General features: G+C 36.5%; 2 protein-coding genes and 1 long non-coding RNA gene across 3 annotated transcripts; all 3 read left to right on the top strand.

Moving 5' to 3' along the window:
- Positions 1 to 1,784: 1,784 nt before the first annotated feature.
- Positions 1,785 to 6,643, top strand: LOC124163231. The gene is made up of 7 exons (XM_046539986.1): positions 1,785 to 2,682; positions 2,808 to 3,035; positions 3,465 to 3,569; positions 3,692 to 3,733; positions 3,807 to 4,054; positions 4,210 to 4,372; positions 4,758 to 6,643. Exons 1-7 carry the CDS (start codon positions 2,610 to 2,612, stop codon positions 4,847 to 4,849), a joined length of 951 nt encoding a protein of 316 aa, XP_046395942.1. The 5' UTR covers positions 1,785 to 2,609; the 3' UTR covers positions 4,850 to 6,643.
- Positions 6,644 to 8,814: 2,171 nt separating this feature from the next.
- On the top strand, positions 8,815 to 9,573 carry LOC124163849 (secreted RxLR effector protein 161-like). The gene has a single exon (XM_046540953.1). The coding sequence runs from the start codon at positions 8,815 to 8,817 to the stop codon at positions 9,571 to 9,573; it is 759 nt and encodes a 252-aa protein (XP_046396909.1).
- Positions 9,574 to 16,855: 7,282 nt separating this feature from the next.
- Positions 16,856 to 17,475, top strand: LOC124164007. The gene is made up of 2 exons (XR_006865927.1): positions 16,856 to 16,961; positions 17,367 to 17,475. It is a non-coding gene; the product is annotated as an uncharacterized LOC124164007 (long non-coding RNA).
- Positions 17,476 to 27,200: the final 9,725 nt, after the last annotated feature.

Below are 27,200 nucleotides of genomic sequence, written 5' to 3'. Positions count from 1 at the left end.
AAAAGGTAAGTACATTACATTTACTTAAGTTCAGCTTCAATGAATTATTATCACACCAGTCAGCAAGAGAGGTTAGACACCTCTGAAAATCCACAGCATCATTGTCTGAATCAATAGGATGAAAGATCTTCAAGTCATCTGCATAGATTAGATGTTTTATTGGGTTTAGTGAGGCACCAATATCGTTTATGAAAATCAGGAACAGAAGGGGACCCAAATGTGAGCCTTGGGGAACCCCACTTGTAGCAGAGAAAGGAGAAGACACAGTGTTTTGTATTTTAACTACAAATTCTCTCTTAGTCAGATAACTTTTGAACCAGGATAGCAGGTGACCTGATATACCATAGGCTTCAAGTTTAGCTGCCAATATGTTGTGATTAACTTTGTCAAAAGCCTTGGAAAAATCACAGTATATAGTGTCCACTTGGAAATGATCTTGTAATGCAGAGGTGACAAAGTGATGAAATGACAAAAGGTTTGTAGAAGTTGACCTACCACTCCTAAATCCATGCTGCTCATCCATAAGGATATTATCAACTAATGGCTTAAGTCTGTCTGTGACCAGACTTTCGAACACTTTAGCAAAAACTGACTGAATGACAATGGGTCTATAATCACTGATGCAATGCTTATCACCTCCTTTGAATACTGGTATTACAAAAGCATTTTTAAAAGTACTAGGAAATACACCTGAATCTAATGACTTATTGAATATGATAAAAAGAGGATACAGCAGAGCACTATTACACTTCTTAATAAGAAGTGGAGACAAATTATCAGGGCCACAGCTTTTTGTAGTGTCGAGGTTCTTCAATTTTCTGTGAATTTCTTCTACAGAAATTTTCAATCTTGAGATTCCAATTGTTTGATCAAAACAGTAACAGGGTTGATTATCCATTGAGTTAGGAGCATATACAGAAGAGAAATAGGTAGCAAAACAATCAAGAATACTAGACAAATTGTCGAAACACACTCCATTCAAGTGCATTGTGGAAGGAATATAATTACTTTTTTTTAGGTTTGATACATGTGACCAAAAGAATTTTGTACTTACAGAAATATTACTTTGGACCATATTTATATAGTTTTTATAGCAACTTTTACCAAGCGACTTACATTTTTTACGTGCATAAGCAAATTTCTGATAATCAGTGTCTTTACCTGATCTCTTATATATTTGATGATAAATTTTCTTTTCAGTGATACAAAGTTTGAGATCCGGAGAAAACCATTTCGGATATTTACTCTTCCTAATGCGTTGCATAGGGGTGAAAATACTAACAGCATATTGCAGGACATCGTAAAATTTATCCACAGCATCATCACACTCAGAGTTGGATAAAATCACAGACCAATTGACATCATATAAATAATATGTTTGGGTGTCATGAGAAAAATGTTGTTGTCATTCATTAATGGTTGCAGCCTTGTGAAAATGAAAAGGTGTGAAAGAGATATTGTTAACATTAGACTCGTGAAAATGTCTGCATTCATTCCGTGTGAGTTTGCGAGGAAGTCTAGATCAACTGATTACCTGCTAAGGTGGAAGGCCACTGAGTTTCGCCTTTTTCTGCTCTACCTAGGACCGTTAGTGTTGAAGAATGCTTGTAATAATTCCTTGTATGTTCATTTCCTGTGCTTGCATTTTGCAGTAAGGATATTAGTAAGTGAGAAAATGATTACAGATGGCCTTGATTATGCGAATGAATTGCTACATTACTTTGTTACCACCTTTGGGCAACTATATGGACCAGAGAAATTGTCATATAATGTTCATTGGATTCAAGTTACCGTGCTACTCAAGCATCAGATTGAATGGTTTCAAAGTAACCACTCAAATCCCAAATAACTGTGTGATATTGAAAGACAATGGCATTGTTGTAGTGGAATTTATTGGACCAGATGATTCAGGAATAGCATTTTTTGGCAAGAGATTCCAAAATGTTGAAGATTATTATAGTAGCCCTCAGTCTTCATTGGATGTCAGCTAATTTATCGGATGTCTTGGTAAAATGGTCTATTGCTGAAATGAAATGCAAAGCAATGATGTTTCCGTATGAAGAAAATGGTGCCGGTTGTGTATCTTTCATTGCGGAAATAATTCATCAGTGAGCCTCGTGATTCGAAGGCAGACTGAGGTGAGGCTGATCCCATTCACTTGCACTCATGTGGTTCAGGGATATTCTTAAGAAGCTTTCATTCAATTACAAGACCTTAATTCTCATCCTCTTAATGACTAATATTGAACAATGTCCTGATACTTAGTTGATTAAATAATAGTATGTACATGGTTCCTAATGTAAAACATAATTTTAATACGCATGTAATATTCACTGTTGGTTCTGTACATCTCCGATTGATATTAGCATGTATTAATTCTCTCCTGGTCCATCACATATCATTGTATTACACTGTCTAAAACAGCTAACTTCTCCATTTCCAGGGCAAAGTGGGTGATAGTCAAGTTTCTAGATTCGCTTGATGATGAGGAGCCTGCTTTTACGTTCTGTGTTATTCCGACGTCATGGCTGGAAACAGATGATGGGGCAGACTATGCCAGATGGCCTCCATCTACAAATTCCTAGAAGGAATTGAAAGCTATCGAAAAAATGATACAGGATGGTACCCCAGCATGTATTGAGTGGCCCATCCACATTGTTATTGAAAAAACTCCAAAAATTGGTGAGTTTGTGTGTGGAATAACTTTAAAGCAACCTACCTTTTAATTTTTGTTGTTGTGGCTGGAAAATTTTATACAAACCTTTGTCAAAATCTCTTTAAGTGTTTACATTGCATCCTTTCTTTAGACACATACAGAGAGGCTAAGGAGTATGAAAAATGCATTGGAAAGCTGGGGCAAGGCCGGAACCTGCTCAAAGGCTATGAGGCAAGGCGACAAGCTCTCCTAAACAAAAAATGGGTTGTCTACCCCAACAAGAAGGCATTTCCAGTGGAAGAGTCGTCAACCGATGACGACAGTATCTTTTTGTTACCTGAACTTCCCCCAGTTCTCAAGAGGAAGAAAATTGAGACAGGCAAGAACACTGTTGAATTCCAGAGATATTCTTTCATGGCTTTGTGCAAACACTATCCTATGTCAATGCTTATTATATTGCAACCATTAACCCTGGTGCATGCATGGGTGAACACATGACCACTACTTAATACAACTTTACAACATCTACCCCTCAAAATGGTCACTGCATTTATTACATAATGTAGTCCTTGTACCTGGGAGGTTTTACAATTCTTTGGCTGTTACTCGTACTATTGCTATAAGAGATACTGGTGGTGCTTAACCATTTATTTTGTTCTTATATTGAACTACATTTGGTGGTTAAAATTATATTGAAAATCTTCATTTTCACTTGGCATGAAGGATTTATGATGCAAGATTTCATTTTGTGGAATAGTAATTTAGTGTATATAATGGAACTGTAATGTAATTGCATCTTTGGTTTCAGTGAGAACAGAGAGTCCTGGAGAGGAGGTACGCAGTGGTGATGGAGAATCAACAAATAGTCACGGCATGTCACAGCCTCCAGTGGGACATGGCATCTCCTCTCATGGTAATGATATGGAAGTGCTTTAGTTTCAAAATTTATTCTTCAATGTTTGTGCATATTTTTGGCCACTGGAGTTGATCATTTCATTTTAAGTAATAACTTTTCGCTTTCAATTATTCTTGTAGGTGCACTGACGGATAATAGGGTTGGAGATGATTCTTTGAAATGTAAGTAGTAAGCTTATATTTGAAGATATTTGTCTGATGGCTTGCTGTTTTCAACAAAAATTTTTCTTTGCAGATGTCACTGTATCCATGTTCAATGAATTCAGGGTGTGGCAGGAAGTAGAGAATGCCAACCAGAAAGCCGAAAATGAAACCATATTAAAAAACCAAGAAAAAATTATAAATCTTCTATCAAATGGAAATTTAAAGGCAGGGGTTTCTGAAGGCTTCACAGTACCGTTGGAATTGCCGATAAATAGTTTATTGGAACTGGAGACTTCAGGTGCATATCTTGGTAGGGACAAAATGTTCCAAGATTTCATGGTAAGCTGTCATTATTATTCAATACTTCATGTTAAAATATAATTGACATTGCAAGATAAACATTATGATATGTATTGAATAAATTACAATCCTTAGGCATAGTGATTTGAGCATTCATATGTTTTTAAATTTGTAAGCTTTTTTTCCCAATTTAGGTAGCGGATTTCAAGGGAATGAAAACTAAGTTTATTGGAGATTTCGTTAGAAAAAACTTAGTAAAAGTTTTGACTAATGCAGTTGCCTCGCAATTAAACTGGGCAGGAAAAAATGGCAAGGTTTCTTTCAAAAAGTTTTCAAACATAATACGAATTTTGAAAGGTATGTATCATTCAAAATATCAGGAATGATGGCCATGAAAGGATATCACTGGAATGAATATGGCCCTTAATAACCACAATCTTCCTGAAAATTTTGATCTTTTGGGATTCCCTCCGAGTGATATTCTCCATCAATGCTAACATTTCAAGGGTAGTTTTCCATTGTGTAGTCAGGACTTTTAATTAATTGAAACATGAAAAGCTTTGATGATTGAGGAGGGTTATCAATTTCCAACTGCTACACACATCCCATTTCAAACAAATCTTTCTTGTTCAATAATTTGAATTTTCAATCCTGGAAAAGAACTCATAAATATCACATTTCATGAAGCTTGGTTGTGTATTTTCCTTTGCCAAAATATAATGTTAATTTTCTCTGTTTTCAGATGCAGCTCAAGAAGTTGAGGGACGCTTCGATGAAGATTTGTTTAAACAGCATATCGCAAACTGGCTTGCTCAAGCACCGAAGAGGAAGTGAGGTTGCACATATATCAGGGCTTGCACTTAACTGTGAAAACCTCAAAATCATCTATAAGCTGTGACTTTCGTCTACCATGAAAAAAAAACCAGAAAAAGGTTTGAATTTTGTCTCAAACTTCATTGTAGAACTACGATGACGAATCAAAAGAAAAAAGTGATATGTCAATCATCTTTCAAGGCCCGTTTGCGTTGTGCCATGACAATGCATTAACCTTAGGTCCCCCGTGCCCTGGCAACTTTTACAAAGACGATAAATTAGATGCCTTGTAAATGCCGACATCCAATGAAGACTGAGGGCTACTATAATAATCTTCAACATTTTGGAATCTCTTGCCAAAAAATGCTATTCCTGAATCATCTGGTCCAATAAATTCCACTACAACAATGCCATTGTCTTTCAATATCACACAGTTATTTGGAATTTTAGTAGTTACTTTGAAACCATTCAATCTGATGCTTGAGTAACACGGTAACTTGAATCCCTGGGATAATACTTGAGGATGGCTTGTATCAATGATGCATTCATCATCATAGCTTTGCTGCTCACATTTCCTGACATTCTTTGCCACATAATTCCTCTCTGATATTCTCCGGTGTATCTGTTGCAGCGGTTTATTGAAATTTTTAAAATGATTCTTGATTGATTTCAATTTGTGTTCATATCTAAAAGCACAAAATTTGTCCAATGTGCCAAACTTCCTTGCATCGGAGGCTATGTGTGTTAGACAATGAACATTATATGACAATTTCTCTGGTCCATATAGTTGCCCAAAGGTGGTAACAAAGTAATGTAGCAATTCATTCGCATAATCAAGGCCATCTGTAATCATTTTCTCACTTACTAATATCCTTACTGCAAAATGCAAGCACAGGAAATGAACATACAAGGAATTATTACAAGCATTCTTCAACTCACATGGAATGAAAGCAGACATTTTCATGAGTCTAGTGTTGACAATATCTCTTTCGCACTTTTCATTTTCACTAATGAATGACAACAACATTTTTCTCAATACACCCAAACATATCACATGCATATAGTCCAATGGAAAAAATGACACCATTCCAAGTCCAGGAATTTTCTCTAGAGGAGAAATCCCAATGTGATGCTGGCCATCGTCTCTTTGAGAAAACCCCTCATCAGTCCTAAGGGGGCAGTTTGTTTTTGGGAATGTCAATCTGTTAGCAATATACTTTCCCACAGTGATGCATTTGGGGCAACCATTGTAAGCATTATGCCCTTTAGTTTGGGTTATAAAAGGGCGAGCCGGAGCATCACAAATGAAGGAATGGATGTGGATTGAAAATTTATGGCTATCAATCAATAAACCATTCTGTAGCAGATTCTGCAATTCTCTGACAAATTCACTAAGATATTTGTCGCACTAGTTGTGTTTCACAGAACCATGGTAGAGACCAGCTACAAATGGATCAATCCAAGGGAAATTGACAATTCCTTCCCTTAACCCTGGCAAAAATTCAGACACTACTCAACTTCCCTGCCACCATGCTCCCTCCATTTTCCCACTCAATACCTTTAGGCGGAGCTAAATTTTGCTATTGATACATGGCGCACTTTCATTGCTGCATTTGCATTCACGATGTCTGTCGCATTTGTTAAATTTTCTTTAAGTCAGTTTTCAATATTCCTTTGGAGAAGACTGCATTTGTCAACATTTACCCCATGGAAACCTGGAAAAACTGTAAATTTTATGATTTAGTTTGAGTGGAATCCGTAATATGTATATTGAATATTGAATATTGAATAAATGTAATGGTTTTTGAATCTGAACCTTGCCTTTTTTCTTCATTAAACCTTCTATTCACAGAAGAATTTCATTCAAAGATAACTTGTATAAACCTCCTTTGAGGTAGGATTTCTTTTGTGGCATCTGAACTTGAATGGTTTTCCATAAGTCTTGTTTTACTGGTAAAATTTTTTCTTGTTTTACTGGTAAAGTTTTTAAAATTTTTAAAAATAGCCTGGAATCTTCCTCCAACATTTATATTCTAGATATTTTTGCTCTTTCGCCATCGTAGCACGTGTTGGAGTAGAATGATAATTTAATTCATTGGGTTGGAGATGGTGAAAGTGGACACATATGCCAAGTTCTGTTGGCAGGAGTAATTGGGGAGAATAATTGTTTTTGGGACATGGAGGAAAGGTTGATTGTCATTATAAGGAAGAGTATATGATTGGGAGAGGTAAAATTTCAGCACTCACATCAGCTGGTGGAGGATACTTGGAAATATCATTCATGCAGGAATAAAATGTTAAAGAGTGATTTGGTGGCAACTAATCTTATAGTTTATAACTGTGCAAATACCACTGTAGCACATTGAGGTGGAGGGTGAGGTTTTATAATACACTACATAGTTACAAAAGCAATTTTCATTAGATCTGGATCAATTAAAGCTAGTGTCAAACTTGAATGTTCTAATGCGCAGCTAATACATGCTGTACCTGGTAAGAATTTCATTATGAAAATGAGCTACATATAGCTTGGTGGAAGGCCAAACCTACCCTAAAAAAACAATAGAGGTTGGATGATATGGGTAAACATTAAAATTTCTTGTGCATTAATATCTCTGAAAAAGTTTTAGTTTAGATTGGTGAACTAAATTAAATTCTACTTGGTTTTGTCTACTGGATGGTTAATTGTTCACAAGTTTCATTGAAAATTATTTCAAAATGAATTATCCAATGGGCAGAATCAAGAATTATATTTGAGCTAGTAATAATTGATTACACGTGGATTCCATAACACTTTTCCATGTGGATTCAATTTGGAAATTTTCCATGGATTATACATGGATTCCATGGCAACTTTCCATGTGGAATCCATGGGATTTAGAGGACATTTGCCAATAAAATCCATGGAAATTCCATATGGATCCAGGGTATTTCCATCATGGAATTTCCATGGATTACAGTTAGAATCCATGTAGATTCCACTGTGTGTGCTGTCTGGGTTACATCCCACGGTCACAAGAAAAAACCTGAAATCATCAGACTTTTTTCTGCGGCACTTAGTGCTGGAATTCCGAACTCAGGTTGGATAATGGACTCTGGGTGTACTAACCATATGGCGAAGGATGGTAAGATGTTTGTTGATTACCATGAAAGTAATCCTGAAATACCAGTGGCTGTCGCTAACAACACTCTTTCTCATGCTAAAGGGTCAGGTTCTTGTAAGGTAATTGTTGCTGACGGTACAAAAATTGTTAGTGATGTAATGCACATTCCTAGTTTAACTGCTAATTTAATGTCCATTTCCAAATTATCTGAAAAAGGATTGATTTCTGTTTTTTCGTCAAAAGGTTGTGCAGTGTATCATAGGGATGATTTCAATGTTGAAGGAGAAGTAAGAATTTCAGGGTCATTAGTTAATGGATTGTATATCCTTGATGAAGTGCCTGCAAATGATAATATCACCTTTGTTAATCCTCATTTTTCTAATGTAGTGGTTAATGCATGCAGAGAACAAGCTCTTCAATCTGACAGTGGAGATATTGTAACAGTGGTCAGTGAACAGTCAGATAATGGAAGTAATGTCAATAATTGTGTTCCTAATGCTGAAGAAACCCCTGGTCAGAGCTTGAACCACGGCTGCACTTAATGACTGGGACATTTTGCACTTAGATGTGAAAACTGCCTTTTTGAATGGAAAGCTAGACGAAACCATTTACATGTGCTAACCAGATGGCTTTATTGAGAAAGGGAATGAAGGAAAGGTCTGTCTTCTTCATAAGGCTATTTATGGCCTTCGCCAGGCACCTAGAGCCTGGAATAAGACCTTTCATAACTCATTGATCAATCTTGGGTTGCCTCAATGTAAAAGGGAACCGTGCATATATTTTAAGGTGAATGATAAATGTATCCTTATTGTAACATTGTATGTAGATTGCATGCTAATAATTAGCAATAATCAAGGTGAAACTGTTCAAATCAAAGAATCTCTGATGTCTCAATATGAAATGCAAGATTTGGGTGAAGCTGAGTATTGTTTGGGTATGCGCATCAGGCGCGATAGACCAAAGGGTCTTTTGATGTTAGATCAGACAAAGTATATTGAAGATCTACTCATGAAGTACAAAATGAGTGAATCAAATCCCGTTGGTACCCCTATTGAACCGAATAGCAAGTTGAAGCCATTATCTAAGGGGGAGTCATCTCCTGATGTTCCATATCAACAACTGATTGGTGCTCTTTTGTATTTGTCTCTTTCTACTCGCCCAGATATTGCTCATACTGTAAATAGGTTAAGTCAGTTCAATACATGTTTCTCTCTTGAGCACTGGAATGTGTTAAAGAGGTTGCTCAGGTATCTGAAAGGAACAAAGGACTTGTGTCTTGTGTATGGTAATGCTAAACAACCCCTGACTGGTTATGTTGATGCTGATTGGGGTGCGTGTGAAATGGACAGACATTCTTATACTGGTTATGTATTTACTCATGGAGGTACTGCTGTGTCATGGGCCAGTGTGAAACAGAGAAGTGTTGCATTGTCAAGCACGGAGTCGGAATACATAGGGCTCACAGAAGCCTCTAAAGAAGCATTGTATTTAAATTCTGTTCTTTCTGAAATTTTTGACTGTCAAAACTGTCCTGTTCTCTTCAGTGACAATCAAAGTGCTAAAAACTTAGCCATCCATGATGTATATCACAGCAGAACTAAGCACATTGATATTAGATTTCATTTTATACAGTATAAAGATTGACTTACATTATGTCTGCACTGATGATATGATGGCTGATATACTAACTAAAGGTACACCAAAACCTAAGCATTTCAAATGTGTTAAATTACTGGGACTGTCTCATGTTTAAGGGGGAGTGTTGTGGAATTTAAATATGTTGCTAAACATGTGACCTTCTTTTGTCCACTTCCCATTATCCCCTTCACTACTTGGTTTTAATGTGTTTTTTGTTTTTTCCACACTACTACTTCCGGTTACCATTTTTATATGTGTCTATGTATTTTGTCGTGCTGCAATAAACTCTAGCAGTCCTATGGCATCCTGCGTCTTATTGCACTCCCAACAGTTGTGACAAAAGCAAAGGGATGGCATCTAATGATTCACGCGGTGATACAAGCACAGGGCAAGCATATTAGCAAAAAGTAAAATGTCCCTTTAAGACCACATCCGACAGAGCAAGAACACAGAGTAAGTTGAGCCAATAGCAAAAGGATGGCATTTCATGATTGACGTGGTGACACAAGCACAGGGCAAGCATTATAGCAAAAAGTATGATGCCCCTTTAACACAACACCCCACAGAGCAAGAACAATCATTAAGTTTTGTCAATAGCAAAGGGATGGCATCTATATAATGATTCATGCAGTTATACAAGCACAGGGCAATCATTATAGCAAAAAGTACAATGACGCTTTAAGACCACATCCTACAGAGTAGTTGAGCCAATAGCAAAAGGATGGCATCTCATGATTCAGGTGACACAAGCACAGGGCAAGCATCATAGCAAAAAGTATGATGTCCCTTTAACACAACACCCTACAGAGCAAGAACAATCATTAAGTTTTGTCAATAGCAAAGGGATGGCATCTACATAATGATTCATGCAGTTATGCAAGCACAGGGCAATCATTATAGCAAAAAGTACAATGTCCCTTTAAGACAACATCCCACAGAGCAAGAACACTCATTAAGTTTTGTCAATAGCAAAGGGATGGCATCTATATAATGATCCATGCGGTTATACAAGCACAGGGCAATCATTATAGCAAAAAGTATAATGTCTTTTTAAGACAACATCCCACAGAGCAAGAACGCTCATTAAGTTTTGACAATAGCATTCTTAAATGGAAGGCATCTATATAATGATCCATGCGGTTATACAACCGATAGGGAAATCATCATAGCAAAAAGTATAATGTCCCTTTAAGACTGCATCCCACAGGGCAAGAACACAGAGTAAGTGGAGCCAATAGCAAAGGGATGGCATCTCATGATTCACATGATGACACGAGCACAGAGCAAGCATTATAGCAAAGTGTACGATGATGCTTTAAGACCAGATGCCACAGAGCAAGAACACTCATTAAGTTTTGTCAAAAGCAAAGGGATGGCATCTATATAATGATTCATGCAGTTATACAAGCACAGGGCAATCATTATAGCAAAAGGTACAATGACGCTTTAAGACCACATCCCACAGAGTAGTTGAGCCAATAGCAAAAGGATGGCATCTCATGATTCAGGTTTCGATCCTTTCGATTGCCAGGGGAAAGTTGAACGAGAAACAAAGTAATCAATCCATTCCACCGTCGGCTATACAGAATACAAGTAATGCCATGACAATGGCAGATACATATGGGGGCGAAGGGGGAGCGCGCCCCCCTCTTACGTGGCCGCCCACATTGCCTAACAGGGCAGAACTACAATTGTAACTCTTTCATATCATAAGATGGCATTGCCTTGTATATATGATAATTATATAATATATATAATAATAATAATAATAATCCCTTGTTTATAATCATTTTAAATAAAACTTTCCTAAACTTTGCACGTGACTTGATTACTTTTAATTACGATACAAGTAAATTTAGCTCAAGATATCTTTTGTGCCCCCCTTGAATTCTTTTCTGTATCCGCTACTGTGCCAGGATAGGTAACTTGATATTGTGAGTTTTTGCATTTCCAAAAATCCAATACTGACTCATTTTCTGCTTCCAATGAAGGTACTTTATCACAATTCAAATGAGGATGCACAACAATTCTGAGAAAATTCCTGTTTTGCTGTATTTACCTATAATTGTTCAATATTATACTTCATGAAATGGCAGGAATATAAAACTATCTTCGATCTATCACATAATTAGGATTATAAAATTATTACTTATTCATCTAATCAATAAATAGAATGAAACATACCTATAAGTCAAAACTAGAATTTTTAGTACCACAAGTGCCCAGACGTATCTTTAGATACGTCAAAACTTTACTGATTAGTTTTGTGATGAGCTTGAAAGAAAAATGAATATCTTTAAAAAGATAATATTTCTTATACATTTAAAATAAAACAGGTAAAAATTGGATTCAGATAACTCAATGGTATATGTGAAAATTTAATTTTCACATGACCATAGCGTAACGATTTCTGAGTCGTTCATGACCAGCCATGTGTAAGTAAGCATAAAAATTGCAAATATTGGCTTAAATAATCTAAATCACTTGTATACCATTTGAAGACTTTATTCTGTCATTATACGTAAAGAAATCACATTAACAACAAACCACAGAGTATTTAAGAATTTTTAAATTGTGACGTATCTAAAAATACATCTGGGGATTAATGGGTTAAGACTGCATCCCACAGGGCAAGAACACAGAATAAGTGGAGCCAATAGCAAAGGGATGGCATCTCATGATTCACGTGATGACACAAGCACAGGGCAATCATCATAGCAAAAAGTATAATGTCCCTTTAAGACTGCATCCCACAGGGGAAGAACACTCATTAAGTTTTTTCAATCGCAAAGGAATGGCATCAAATCATTCATGCGGTTATACAAGCACAGGGCAATCATTATAGTAAAATGTACAATTTCCCTTTAAGACCACATCCCACAGGGCAAGAACACAAAGTAAGTTGTGACAATAGCAAAGGGATGGCATCTAATGATTCAGGCAGTGATACAAGCACAGGGCAAGCATTATAGCAAAAAAGTCCTACGCCCCTTTAAGACCAAATCCCACAGGGTAAGAAAACAGAGTAGGTGTCCCATTAGCAAAGGAATGGCATCTCTATAATGATTCAGGCTGTGATACAAGCACAGTTAATACATTAAAACAAAAAAAAGCCTAATCACTTCAGGACCTCACCCCTAGCAAAAACAAATTATAGCAAAAAAAACACTACAAGAGAGACACTATGGATCTAATAAAACAGTAAATGTACAAAATATAAATAAAACAGCACGCTAAATCGAACACATGCTAGAATAATAACGAAATAACTTGGAAGATTATAACCCGACACGCAGGAAAGAGTGTGACGTACTGAATAGATCACAGGTTTATTTCATAGATGAACATCAGTAAGTGCGACTGCCAAGACACATGAAGACACGTTAAAACGTGTCCAAGCTTGTCAAAACATGTGGTGAATAACTTTTACAGAGTATTTCTCAATTTTTTCCAATGTATTTTATGGAAAGGTCTCAGCTCTTACTTTTAAAGTAAGGAGGACAATGAAGTCAAATCATGAGCCCACAAACGCTGTTACAATAATATTTTGACAAATCAGATATGACCTCTTAGATAAACTAGGATGGGAATCTCTTTCATACCGTAGATTGAAAAATTGACTAAAACTTTTAGATAAATTCAAGAGCATGTAATTTATATATTTTTATTTAAAATATTTATATTTGCAAGAGCTACTAAATTAATTTTTTAACTTTTCTTATATGTACTAGGACTGGCTTCCAGACTGCAGGTAATGAGAACACTGCAGATAATGCAGCAAAACCAGGTGTCCCTTAAATTAAAATAAATACTTAAGAATCATTGATATATGATTTTCTAACGAAGGTGGGACCAAGACAGAATCACATGTATTGCAGGATGGCGTGATGGAAAAAAATCATACTGCCTCTTTGAAAGGCTTTTTTTCTATTTTAAAAGAGGTTAAAATAAGTTAATTGTTTGTTGACGAATCGAGCTGGGCTTAACTCTATTAAGTGATATTAATATTATTATTTAAAATTTTCTAAATATTGTTACGAAGCTCTCGATTTACGACTTTGTTTTATATATAAGATTTATTCACTAAGGAGACCACATATCATGCTATGCCTTTCTCAGCACTATATTTTTTATGAAATTCGTAATGCCAAATGCATCGCAAAACTGGTAGTGATTTCATTGGATGGGCCTTAGTCTGACTATAATTAATTATTTTTCATGCAATACTTTTAACATGCCTTATATTATTCTAAAATAGCTGCCCTCTCAGTATATGGTTGAGTTGGTGTAGTGGTTAGCATCATCTACTGTAAGGATCAGGGTTCAGGGCTCTTTAACACTAAGAGGACGGGAGTTTCGCGCTACCTAGAAGGACGGCTGGGGGTCATTTGACCCCTAAAATGTATTTTGGAATAAAACGCCTAATTTTCAACCAATATTCAGTTTAATCGTATTAATTGTTGAATCAGTTCATTAAAAACACTATTTAACAGCATTAAAAATTATTCCCATCGTCAAAAGTTAACAACAAGTATTTTAAAGAATCATGAATTAAATCGTATGTAGTAGTCAATTTTAAATCAAATAATGAAAATACATGCACTCAATACAAAAGTTGTGTTACATGTTTAAACAATAGGGGTACTGGGTTTACAAAATTTACATTAAAATTTTTAAAACTTATTACTTTGTTGTAAATCTCAGACAGGCAGTATTTTTTCAGCTCTGTTTCCACAAAATATTTTTTTGCGCTGAATGCGTTCATTGGACGATTTATTCATCTACATCTAAATCTACACACTAACCTGCAAGCCGCTTAAAAGCGTGTGGCAGGGGGTGTTAGGACACCAGCCATTTGCACATGAAAAGGAATTTGGAAAATGGAAAGGAAATTGGTGCAATGATTCAATTTGATGGTATTTGGCACCTTTTTCTTTTTTGTGCCCGTGGAGATATGGCTGTTGGATTTGGAGACGTGTAAATAAATTGATACATGCTATCCATCATATCTACTCCCGCTTTGTTTTTACTATGAAATAGGATGGTCTCTGGTATTCTTTTATTCGTTTCGGAAATAGTGTCGTCTGAGATCATGCTGGTGAGTGAAAGTACATTATTGTTCTATTTTGCCTGATTCTACGTAAGAGTATGGCCTAAGGTATTTTTGAACACTCGCGTTGAATGGATTACATGGCTATTTTAGGGGTCATGGATATTTGTGCGTCACGCCTGTTTTTTTTCAGATCGTCCATGCAAGAAAAGTTTTCCATTTTTTTATTACTTCCTGTCAGCTGGATGGATGGAAAATAATTGTAACAAGTTACATTTATTCCTGAATTCTTGTATGTTACGGTCGCTTAAGTAATTATTTATTTCCCCAACGCTTGATTTGATGGCCAATCATCATCTTTGCCACAATATGGAAATTCATTTAGGCTGTATTTTCATTTCACATCTGTCAAAACCCAGTACTCGATTCCAAATTTGTCTGGTTTATTTGGAATTTACCTCATAAAAGGACAGCTGCGTTTTGTTGGATAGAGCGGTGCATTTGCTATCACGCCAAAGTTGCCATCGGATTCACTATCTTGGACTTCGTCGCTTCCATCACACGCAGATGTTGATGGATTGGTCAGAATGTCCTTGAACTGATGTTTACGATTCACATACAGACTGATCTTCAATATTCCCTACAGCTATTTGAAATGCGACGATTCTCTTCTCTTGATATATTTCTCGACTTCTTTCTTTCTTCCTCAACTCGCTACTGATATGCATGCAAAAAAATCTACAAACGAAAGCGCATTACGGTAGAATCTTCTCTAGTTGCATTGGAGGTATAGAGAGCTGGAGAGCGTTAAAAATTCATACAAAAGGCCAAAATTTTCAGAAGTAACGCTAATTGCCATTCGAAAGGCAGGGACTCAACCGCCAACCGTATCCTGATTCGTATCTTCCAGGAACTTGCAGCACAGAGTATACTCTGTGCTTGCAGTAATGCTTCTTCTCCGACTTACGTGCGGATTCCAAGGGTAGGATTTACAGTAGAATTATACAGTCCATCCAATTCCTCCGCTCTCTCAAAAAGAGACAGGATTTTTCCCCAGGACGCAGCATGCAGTCAACCCGCCCCAAACCCCGACGGGGTCAGGCGGCACTAATTCTGAACACACGGCAAAGGGGCTAGGTCAAGTGACAGTGCCGTCAGGCCAGAAAAATGAAAGTTATTCGTAAACCTGATGATTCGATATTGAAAATAATGTCTCTAAGAGCTCTGAATCTTGGACGACGGAAAACAATTCTTGGGATACGTACGTGACAATTTTCCGGTGTGGGTAATATAATAATCATTGAAAAATAAATAAAACAAAATTAAAATATCATAATTACATGAATTTACGCAAATCAATGATTGAAAAGCTTTTATTTCCCTTTGCTGCCCAAAAAATATCGAAAGATTGTGCACAACAAGTCGCTATGCCTAGGTTTTAGAATACATATAGGAGCCCTTGGGACGAAACTGGCATTGAACCGGGTACTTCCAGATTCAAAATGAAGCAAATCATCTTCCACACTATCCTCTTACTGATTATATGATATACATGGCACTAAAGTGCCCACGGGGAAGAAAATCACGCGAAAACCAGTTGTGGGTCTAATGACTCCTAGCCGTCCTTCTAGGTATAACACGTCATAAAAATTAAAAACAAAACATTATTGTTTAATTTTCACTAATTTATCAAAATATAGACCAAAATGAACAAAGTCAAAAAGTTTCAAAATTTAAAAAAATATTTTAATAGGAGAAAAATAAATTTGAATTCTGAAAATGGGTGAAATGACCCTTGCCTTCCTTCTAGTGTCAACTATGGTAAATTTTCGTGTCTTCATTTTGTTCATTTGATGCCTGTAACTATTTAATTTTAACTGCTGCAAGCCAAAGCAGAATAATAATGCCACTGCTTCCCATTGTCTGAAATCATTTCCAGTTCTGTGATAAAAAATATGGCATTATATAAAGCATAGGAAGGAATGTGGTCTTCCCTCGTCAGTTTGTAAAAGCCGAGTAACTAATATCATTTGGGTGTATTTGAAGGGTTACTTATCTGCATTCAATAATTAATAATTCCTATCGCTCATTATTATATATTTGTAAGGCTCTTAATTTATGGCATTAACTTCATCTTTAGTGTGTTGCATTTCTGTCATTGCCATGCAAAGTGAACTATTTATGATTTCGTTACCTATGGAGATCTGATCGTATAGTTACAGTACCTACCGTTACCACTTTATTTTCAGAAAGCATTTTCCTGATAAAGCAGATGATGCAATCAGTGTTGACGTAAAAAATAGGCTGACGCTGTACAATGAAGATTTGATCATGCTATATTGAAGTGAGTATATTGCAGATTGTACTGTTTTATAATGAGAAGTTAGTTTGCGTTAATTTTTGAAACTATTTTGCACCATTAATTATATTAATTCTATAATAATAACTTTTGAGTGGTGGGCATTATGCTAAAATAATAAATATGCTAAAATAATACCATAAGACTCTTGTTGAGGGGCAAGGTCCATTTTCCAATGTATAAATACAAACTAATTCGTGTTATATTGAATTTTTAAAGAAGTTAAACAAATTTAAATTTAAAAAGGAGAATAGAAAATATCCTATTTAATTGTTGGGTGGAGGGATTTCATTCCTCTTCTTATTCCTTGAAGGTGAAGATTTGCACCTGTCAATAGCCTAAAAAAGTCCTGCTTGATAGTATTAAATTTTTCTTTATTTATAATCACAGGGCAGTGGTTAATGAAGACCTTGTTTAGGCGTCTAAAGAAGACTGATGATAATGACGTTGTTATATATGCTAATGTTTATGTTTATGAAAATAAATGAGTTGAAAGTCATTCATCATCTTTTTGATTAGAATGCTCGGAGAATAATCTCTGGAATCTATACTACACTTCTGAAGTATAGGTGGTATGATGCCATTCTTTGGTTGTGTTTGCCCAGATAGACCTGCACAGTCCCAGGAGAATGATCTTCAAAGCCATTTAGTTTGTGTTTGGCCATCCAACACTTCCATCGGAGGTATTTTTTCAGGATAAGGGTGTCCCTGAAATCCATATGAGATGAGTGATTGAATCCATGAGATTGGTGATGTTGAAATTAATACCTACTTGAAATTTCCAGCAAATTCTTTCAAGCATTTATTTCAATGTGGAAAAATTCCATTCCTTCACGCTTGAATCTTCGCATTTTATTCTAGGTGATGTATCCCAAACCTATCAGCAACATCACAATACAGGTAAATGGTAGAATAGTCGCATCTGATTATTGTGTTCCAAATGGATGGAATGAAGGCAGCAATTACGCAGTGGAGGATTAGTGGGATTCATTAGGGAATTATGCTTAATATTGTTACTTTGTTGCTTAATTTAACTGCCGAATACCTTGTAATATACAGTGTGAGGGTTTTTTTTGTAATATAGGAGCAACTTTGAGCAATACAAAATGGAATTATCTGCAGTGGCGGCTCGTGAGTCAAATGCTGGGGGGGGGGGGCACACCTCACCAGGGGGTCAAAATTTTTGAATATTTTGAGTATTTTAGTGAGTTTTTAAGGCTATCTGGGTATTAAATTTGTTTAATTTAAAATAATATTATTTAAATATTTATAATAGTAAAATTAAAACCAAAACAAGGTATTCTGCAACACTGCAGCACCAAGTAGACGCCAGATTATGATGCCGCCAGCTGTAGCGTCGATGTCATCTCACTAGATACGTCGCTCTGCGCATGCTCGGGCAGCGTCCCAAGACACAAGCTAAGACGCATCATAAGGCACAAGCTAAGACGCGTCATAGCACCAGCAGCCCCCACCACTACCGCTATTCATATAACTGCATGGCGATGGATAGGGACGTTCTGGCCAGCGCCCCGTGGCTACAAATACGAACTTCTCGTGCTACTTTTGTGTGTTTTTCCTACATTTTTGATGCATGAGACTGGAAAAAACACTTTGGTTAATATTATATGCATAATTATGATTGAATGTTTATTTATTTTTTTCCTTTTTCAAACCTTTGGGAGGGGCGGTTTCCGAGAGTCCTTATGGAAAAGCCGCCACTACTCATGACTTTTCATCATAGTTCGACTCGTTCTCCCAAAACATTCAGTGAGCGAGTGAGACAGTGAGTGAATGGTTGGAAGTTGGTTAAATAATATGAATACGAAATGGGTTTAATTAGTAATGTAAAACACTTTTTAATGGCCAATTTTGGTTGAAAAAATCTTGGCAATTCTCGCGGAACATTTTCAAACATTCCCGCTTCATCTGGTATGGTTATGTCTCCTCACTACTTGGGTACATTTGTGAGTTCAGCACTGCCATTCTCTCCACTGTCAGGTTGAGGCAAGTAACTAATTATCCCTTAACCCCCTAAGAGCATAGGTAGAATAAAAGAGTTACCAAGAGATATTTGGACTGGTTTGAGCTCCCTAAACAGATTTACAAAGAATACTTCATCACATGCTTCGATGAATCTTCCTGCAATATCAGGGTCAGCCAAAAAATACCATTTTTGACTCCTCACCTTTGCCAATACTTTTTGGATTTGGCATCCAGCATCTTTCATTGCTCTTTAGCCACATATGCATAGGCAATGCATACAAATACTTTTAAATGTCTTCAATTAAATTTTTGTTTAGACCATCTCTCCTCAGGTAATGCATTCCCTTGTGCTTTGGTTGGTACTGTTTCGAGATATACAGCTGCTCAACAAGTTTCAACCCAATAATATTTTAGTAAATTGGTGCCGGAAAGTAGTGTTATGTATTTGTTTGTTTCTGTAGTATTTGTATTGCCGCCTTGGTGATGCGCTGTCTGCCATATTGGGAGTAACGCATGGGATAGCTTGGGGGATGACTCTCGCTCTCTCTGGTTGGACTCAGAATGGAACGGACGTGTGCCCTGAGAGTGGCCATGGTGTGGTATTAAACGGCTTATTAAGATATAGACCTTTTTTTCCACCTCCGGATACAACAAGTATGTACCAGCTTTCTATTTGTTCAGCTAATCAGTTCTGCTTGAAGGTTATAAGATTTTGTAGTTTTATCTTTTATCGCACATGCCCTTAACTCCCCCTGTTATGCCTGACCCATTTGTTCACCCCCATAATCTGTATGCAGGCATTTCATATTGTTCCCTGTCTCATTCTCCATGCTGGCCTTAAAAATTGTATACCATTGTAGGACTAAATGAGACTCCTTACTTTTAAAAAAGAAAACAAAAACCTTTCTTGCACAATCATCAGTGAAGGCGAGCATATATTTTACATAAATAGTATACATATATTTTCACCTGTAATACCATCAGACCACACAATTCTGAGAGGATCAGACTGAATTTATTACAGACTGCATCCATTCTAGCAATTATTTCGAATCATTTATTTGCTAACTTGCCATCAACATATGCTGAAATTTATTACTAGTGGGACAGTCCACACCACTGACAACCCCTTTGTAACCTGCATGATACTCTGTCACTAAGGGCCAATTTCACCAACCTCTCTTTGATCGGCGATCAGTTGATCGGCATCAATTCCCTGATCCGAGATCAAATCTCGCATCCGTTTCACCAACATCTGATCCTTGATCAACAATCAAAATCACTTGATCGGCAATCGTGTAGCATTATTATTCTCATAGATTTCTAAGTAGCTTTCCTATTGGCTGTCTACAGCGCATTACAACGGCATTTGTTATTACCTACGTGAAAACCGCGACTTTCGAGTTTAAAACACAGCGAAAGCGAATAATTTCTCTGAGTTGGAGGAATCTCATCTCGTAGAAACTCATTCAAATATTATATGAGACAAAAGAACAGATGCTAATGCATTCAATGAGAAGAAGAAAGCATGGAAAGCATAAGCGTAATATAATGAACTGAAAAATAGCGTACTAGCTTTGGAAAATAGAAAAATATATATTGAGATAAAATAGGCTACCCTAGCCAAAGTGATGGAAAATAAATAAATAATATTTCTCAAATCCTAGGTTTTTTTTATCCTACTTAATGTCATAAAATCTAAATTCCAAGTTATACTACCCGTGAATTGAGGTAAAAAATTATTTCTGTAATTTAAATTATGGCCAATTGCCATGGCAATTGTATAAATTGTATAAAATTTTGAAACAGGTTTATACAATTTTTTCATAGGGGTTATCTGCAGGTTTAAAATGCTATTGACTGTTTAAAATAGATGGCATTTACCATTTATTTTTTTATACTCAGGTAAAATGTAAAAATGAGAGAAAACCATTTACTACCATGAGGAACCATGCTATGGTCATCATGGAAGAAGAATTTATTTTTAAGAAAACTCATAAAAGTATGCCATTAGTTTAGGCTAGTCAAACAGCTGCTCCTGTGGATCCCATGGGTTGATGAAGATTCACATTGGCATCTTGAATGAGTACCTTCTCTTTGAATATAATTGAAATTTTGTGTAAAACCCCAGTAGTCACAGTGATGAGGAAAAATGTATTTTTTTCATTCTTAGTCCAATGGAGAGGGAAGGAAACCTCTGTTTCAATACCCCAAAACTATGGGCATACCCAGCGAGGGGGCAGCTGCCCCCCCTTAGAAGCAAAAATCAAAAATGTCTTTTTGGAAAACAATATTAAATCAAGCTAATAATTTTAAAAATTAATAAAGAGTTGTTACAGTTTCCTTAAAATGTTAATTTCATTCCCCTTTTCCATGCTTAAATCTTACTTACAACTTGAACAACCATAGCTTGCCCCCCCCCCTCCCCCCATAGTTTTGATACTGGGTACGTCCTTGCCCAAAACAACGTTCAAATGGGTTTAGGCTTTGCTCATGAGCAAGGTTGTACTTCTTCTCTCCTCTGTTTACAGGGTGTAACAAGGGGGTTAGGAGGTATGGCCTGAAGGGATACCCGCCATCACCTTATAATTAATCATCTGGTATCTCTGCACTTTAAAATTTAGCCCTCAAATAAAAAATATTGAAAATAGTGCTATCGTGAACAGACCCAAGCCACCGAATTAGTAGGGTAGGGGAGCTAACTGCCTGGGCATTGGTAGAAAATTAGGACTTCTTATTTCCAAATAATTCCACATTTTTTCCTCCAGATGAAGTTGTTGGGATATGCATGCAGTCTATTGCCCCAATGATGCCTGGGAATCCAGCATTCCCATAAAATTCTTCTTCCATTCCCACAAATTCCATTCTTCCACTAGGAAATTGTATGAATTCTTGGTACAGTTTTGCTTTACAAAATGGGATCTTTAAATTAGACTGCTTGATTTACTCACTCTAAGTAGTTCACCAATTACTATGTATCTGCAAAAACTTTTAAATCTCAGGAGCTTCATAGCTTCCTCTTACCTAATTACATATGTAAATGTATATTGCAACTTGAGGCAGGTTAAATGACTATCAGCTACATAAAATAAACCTCCAGGTGAAAATAAAAAGTCAATTAATCTCATTCAGACCATAGTTTGTTAGGTTATTTACAATGCCCTGTAAAATATTTTAATGAGACACAATCAAGACTGCATTTTAAGATATACTGGAGCAATGCATCTAGAAATTTCAAAATTTATTTTCAACATAAATACCAAGAGTCAATTGGTAACCACTGCTATCATTGAATTATTCCCACTGCCATTGAATTATGATGAAAAATAGATCTGAAGGATATTATATTGCCATGAAGAATTTATAAATATGTATATAAAAGGTTGGCAAGAATTTCAATCGCCTAAATCAGGTCGATTGCTCCCTAGGGAACTAGCAACTGACCTACCAGTTACATTTGGTATCTTATTATTGTTTAGTGAGAAGTCTATCGCAATACATAATTGCAATAATCTGTATTATTCATTTTAATAACAGTCCAGCTACTAGCTATGTGATGAGCTACACTTTTAGGTGTACATAATTATTTCCAGGCCTAACTCTAATCAACTCATACTAGCATTACAAAGGTCCTAGCATCAAAAAATTCCAACAGCAATTTTTTCTTTTTATTTTATTCACTTGTATTTTATAATGATAACATGTAAGGATAATGGACCAAATGAAGAAAGAGATTGCTCCATTTTCATGCTTTGACTTTAAAAGATAATCCTTAACTTAATTTCCGAACATGTATACATAGAATGGTTATGCTAGAATGATAACAATAATGACACAACAAAATAAACTAATCAAGTATATTTTATTATACTAACAAAGCTGCAGTATATATCAAGCTATAATTGATGTGTGAACAATGTAGCGTGTTAAAATTTATACTTCCCATATCTAAATTGTTGTGAACCATCACATGCTACAGTTAAACAACAGTTCTATATTAACACAATTCATGAATTTGCGCCCACGATCTTACCTCACATCACATACTGACATCTATTTATCACTTCCTTATATTATGAGCGACAAACTCATCATGCCCAAGAACTCATGTAAAATAAATTGTGATATACATCCAACAGCAGTAGACATTACTTACTCAAAAACAATTTAATGTCGTTGATACATAATATACTTCATTGAAGATTATGGTTAAAAATCTCTAATATGCATTCCAATATCTTATTAATACCACAGCTGTAAATGTAATGTATTCAATTAAATTGTCGATTGCCATGATTTTACACCTTAATGTATTTATTACTATGCTGAGTATTCAATAGGTAGTTAAGAAAATTAATAGGATTCTTTCTTTGGTTTATGATTAGCCATTTATCTAACTTTTACATAACATTGTGGGTTATGTGAACCCCTCACCCACATCATCTTCATGAAGTAAGATATTTTAAAGTGCACTACTATACATTAATCATCTTAAGGATACAACTAATAAAACACTGTTACCAGTTTACTCCAAATCCTGTGCAGCAGTGTTATCTAAGTACATCACCTAGATGAATATGACTAACACCTGAGCGTGTATAATGAATAAGACTACATCGTTCATTACTTCTTATCTCTTGACAATTAATTAATAAAATCTACCCAGAATTTGTAGTACCACAATATAGTATAAACATACCGCAATACCATTATCTTCGGTTACCTTTAAAAATAATGAACTATTTTCATATTTGCCACTGTTAAAATAATCAGTAAAGGTTATATTAAGTTCACTAATTAAATTTCTAATTAACATGTGTCATCTCCAACATCACCGAAAGGCCAACATCGATCAAGCGAAGAGGGACACATAAATTTGAAATTACTTTTTCAATGGTTTTGATTTGTATGGCCATTACACTTGATTTATATACATGAAACTAGAATGTAAAAGTGAACTCCTTATGTAAGCTGAGGTACCAAAATGCTTATCTTGAAATCGAGGTTAACTTATGTTCTTACATGGAAACTTGACGCGGCTATTATCATACACACAATATAATTCTACATGCTATTTACTCTAACAGCAGCACTGATATTAATACTAGCTAATATAGTAAATTTCTTTCCTCAAGATAATATCCTTCAAACAAACAACTTGAAATTTAACGTTACAAACCTTCGCAACTACTGACCGATTGAACTACCATTTGATTCCATGCAAGTATACTTTATGTTACATACTATTACCGCACACACAGCATTTATTATAAAACGTATGATTTAAAGGTAAATTTTTACTAGAGGTACAATCCGGATTTCACCTTCAAACCTTCACTTTCCTGTAGTATTTTTGCCTCCTGATTAACGTGGTGACATTCATTCCTGGCGGAAATTAATAGTTTTCGAGATATTTTAACTTTTATGGATAGCGATTTTCGGGTTCTGCGCATGCGCGGCCATATTGGAATGGCGGTAAATGAGTTTCACGGAACATGTTTGAAATTGTAAACAAGAGAAAAATATCCCTAGTGATGGTCCAATACATAACAAAGTGGGAGGTAGAAGTGGATAAATCACTTTCTGGGCACATGTAGGGGCTGGTCAACTAGAAAAAAATATCCTTCGAGCTGGTCCAGTTGGTAAAGTGGGTAAATCACTTTCTGGGCACATGTACGGGCTGGTCAACTAGAAAAAAATATCCTTCGAGCTGGTCCAGTTGGTAAAGTGGGTAAATCACTTTCCGGGCACATGTACGAGTTGGTCATGTACGAGTTACCCTTCTACCTCCCACCCTACCAACTGGACCAGCTCGAAGGATATTTTTTTCTAGTTGACCAACTCGTACATGTGCCCGGAAAGTGATTTACCCACTTTACCAACTGGACCAGCTCGAAGGATATTTTTTTCTAGTTGACCAACTCGTACATGTGCCCGGAAAGTGATTTACCCACTTTACCAACTGGACCAGCTCGAAGGATATTTTTTTCTAGTTGACCAGCCCGTACATGTGCCCAGAAAGTGATTTACCCACTTTACCAACTGGACCAGCTCGAAGGATATTTTTTTCTAGTTGACCAGCCCCTACATGTGCCCAGAAAGTGATTTATCCACTTCTACCTCCCACTTTGTTATGTATTGGACCATCACTAGGGATATTTTTCTCTTGTTTACAATTTCAAACATTCAATTTTAAACTTTACCTTTAAGGTAAATTTTTACTAGAGGTACAATCCGGATTTCACCTTCAAACCTTCACTTTCCTGTAGTATTTTTGCCTCCTGATTAACGTGGTGACATTCATTCCTGGCGGAAATTAATAGTTTTCGAGATATTTTAACTTTTATGGATAGCGATTTTCGGGTTCTGCGCATGCGCGGCCATATTGGAATGGCGGTAAATGAGTTTCACGGAACATGTTTGAAATTGTAAACAAGAGAAAAATATCCCTAGTGATGGTCCAATACATAACAAAGTGGGAGGTAGAAGTGGATAAATCACTTTCTGGGCACATGTAGGGGCTGGTCAACTAGAAAAAAATATCCTTCGAGCTGGTCCAGTTGGTAAAGTGGGTAAATCACTTTCTGGGCACATGTACGGGCTGGTCAACTAGAAAAAAATATCCTTCGAGCTGGTCCAGTTGGTAAAGTGGGTAAATCACTTTCCGGGCACATGTACGAGTTGGTCAACTAGAAAAAAATATCCTTCGAGCTGGTCCAGTTGGTAAAGTGGGTAAATCACTTTCCGGGCACATGTACGAGTTGGTCAACTAGAAAAAAATATCCTTCGAGCTGGTCCAGTTGGTAGGGTGGGAGGTAGAAGGGTAAATTTTTACTAGAGGTACAATCCGGATTTCACCTTCAAACCTTCACTTTCCTGTAGTATTTTTGCCTCCTGATTAACGTGGTGACATTCATTCCTGGCGGAAATTAATAGTTTTCGAGATATTTTAACTTTTATGGATAGCGATTTTCGGGTTCTGCGCATGCGCGGCCATATTGGAATGGCGGTAAATGAGTTTCACGGAACATGTTTGAAATTGTAAACAAGAGAAAAATATCCCTAGTGATGGTCCAATACATAACAAAGTGGGAGGTAGAAGTGGATAAATCACTTTCTGGGCACATGTAGGGGCTGGTCAACTAGAAAAAAATATCCTTCGAGCTGGTCCAGTTGGTAAAGTGGGTAAATCACTTTCTGGGCACATGTACGGGCTGGTCAACTAGAAAAAAATATCCTTCGAGCTGGTCCAGTTGGTAAAGTGGGTAAATCACTTTCCGGGCACATGTACGAGTTGGTCAACTAGAAAAAAATATCCTTCGAGCTGGTCCAGTTGGTAAAGTGGGTAAATCACTTTCCGGGCACATGTACGAGTTGGTCAACTAGAAAAAAATATCCTTCGAGCTGGTCCAGTTGGTAGGGTGGGAGGTAGAAGTGGGTAAAATGTGCTTACCTTCCAGTGCTTATGGTTGCCCAGATGTCCCAGGCAGGTCTTCCTCAGTGGGTAAACTTCAAATTTGGCGGCATGGTAATGTTTGCGCATGCGCAGAAGGTGAAGTGCGTGAGTGCGTAAAGTAAAGGGTGAGTAAGTGAAGATCGTAAATGGCGGCGCATGCGCAGAACCCGAAAATCGCTATCCATAAAAGTTAAAATATCTCGAAAACTATTAATTTCCGCCAGGAATGAATGTCACCACGTTAATCAGGAGGCAAAAATACTACAGGAAAGTGAAGGTTTGAAGGCGAAATCCGGATTGTACCTCTTGTAAAATAATACCGATTTAAATACAAAACCATCAACGAAACAAGACCAACAGTAGGAATATCTTCCAACAACATACCGGTGTCCGGTGCCGGTGTCTTCATAAACAACGTCAATCTCAGCGTTTCGATATTCGTTACTCTCATGTTGAAAACCCGCTAAATTTAAATACCGTGTGTTCAAGCCACTCAATTTAACTGCAAGCTTTCCGTTACGTAGAATCTCGGAGCTATTAAAAGCTGTTCCACGGGTGATATGGATGATTCCTTTGTTTCCTTTGTCCTGTTACGAACACGCTCTAAGACGAAATTAACGCCAGGTTTGGATAATCTAAATTTCATTTTTAAACTCCTTATTCTTCGTATATATCATACGCATTTACTTCCAAGGACCTGTGGTGTGCACGTAAGTTGAAATAATCTATAATTATATCCAACTCCTCGTCAGATGATGACAGTGCGTCGGCCATCTTGGTTG

Source organism: Ischnura elegans, chromosome 8 (genome assembly GCF_921293095.1).
Source record: "Ischnura elegans chromosome 8, ioIscEleg1.1, whole genome shotgun sequence".
NCBI lineage: Eukaryota > Metazoa > Arthropoda > Insecta > Odonata > Coenagrionidae > Ischnura > Ischnura elegans.
Note: the sequence above shows the minus strand (reverse complement) of the source record. Positions and strands in the feature narration are given on the sequence as shown.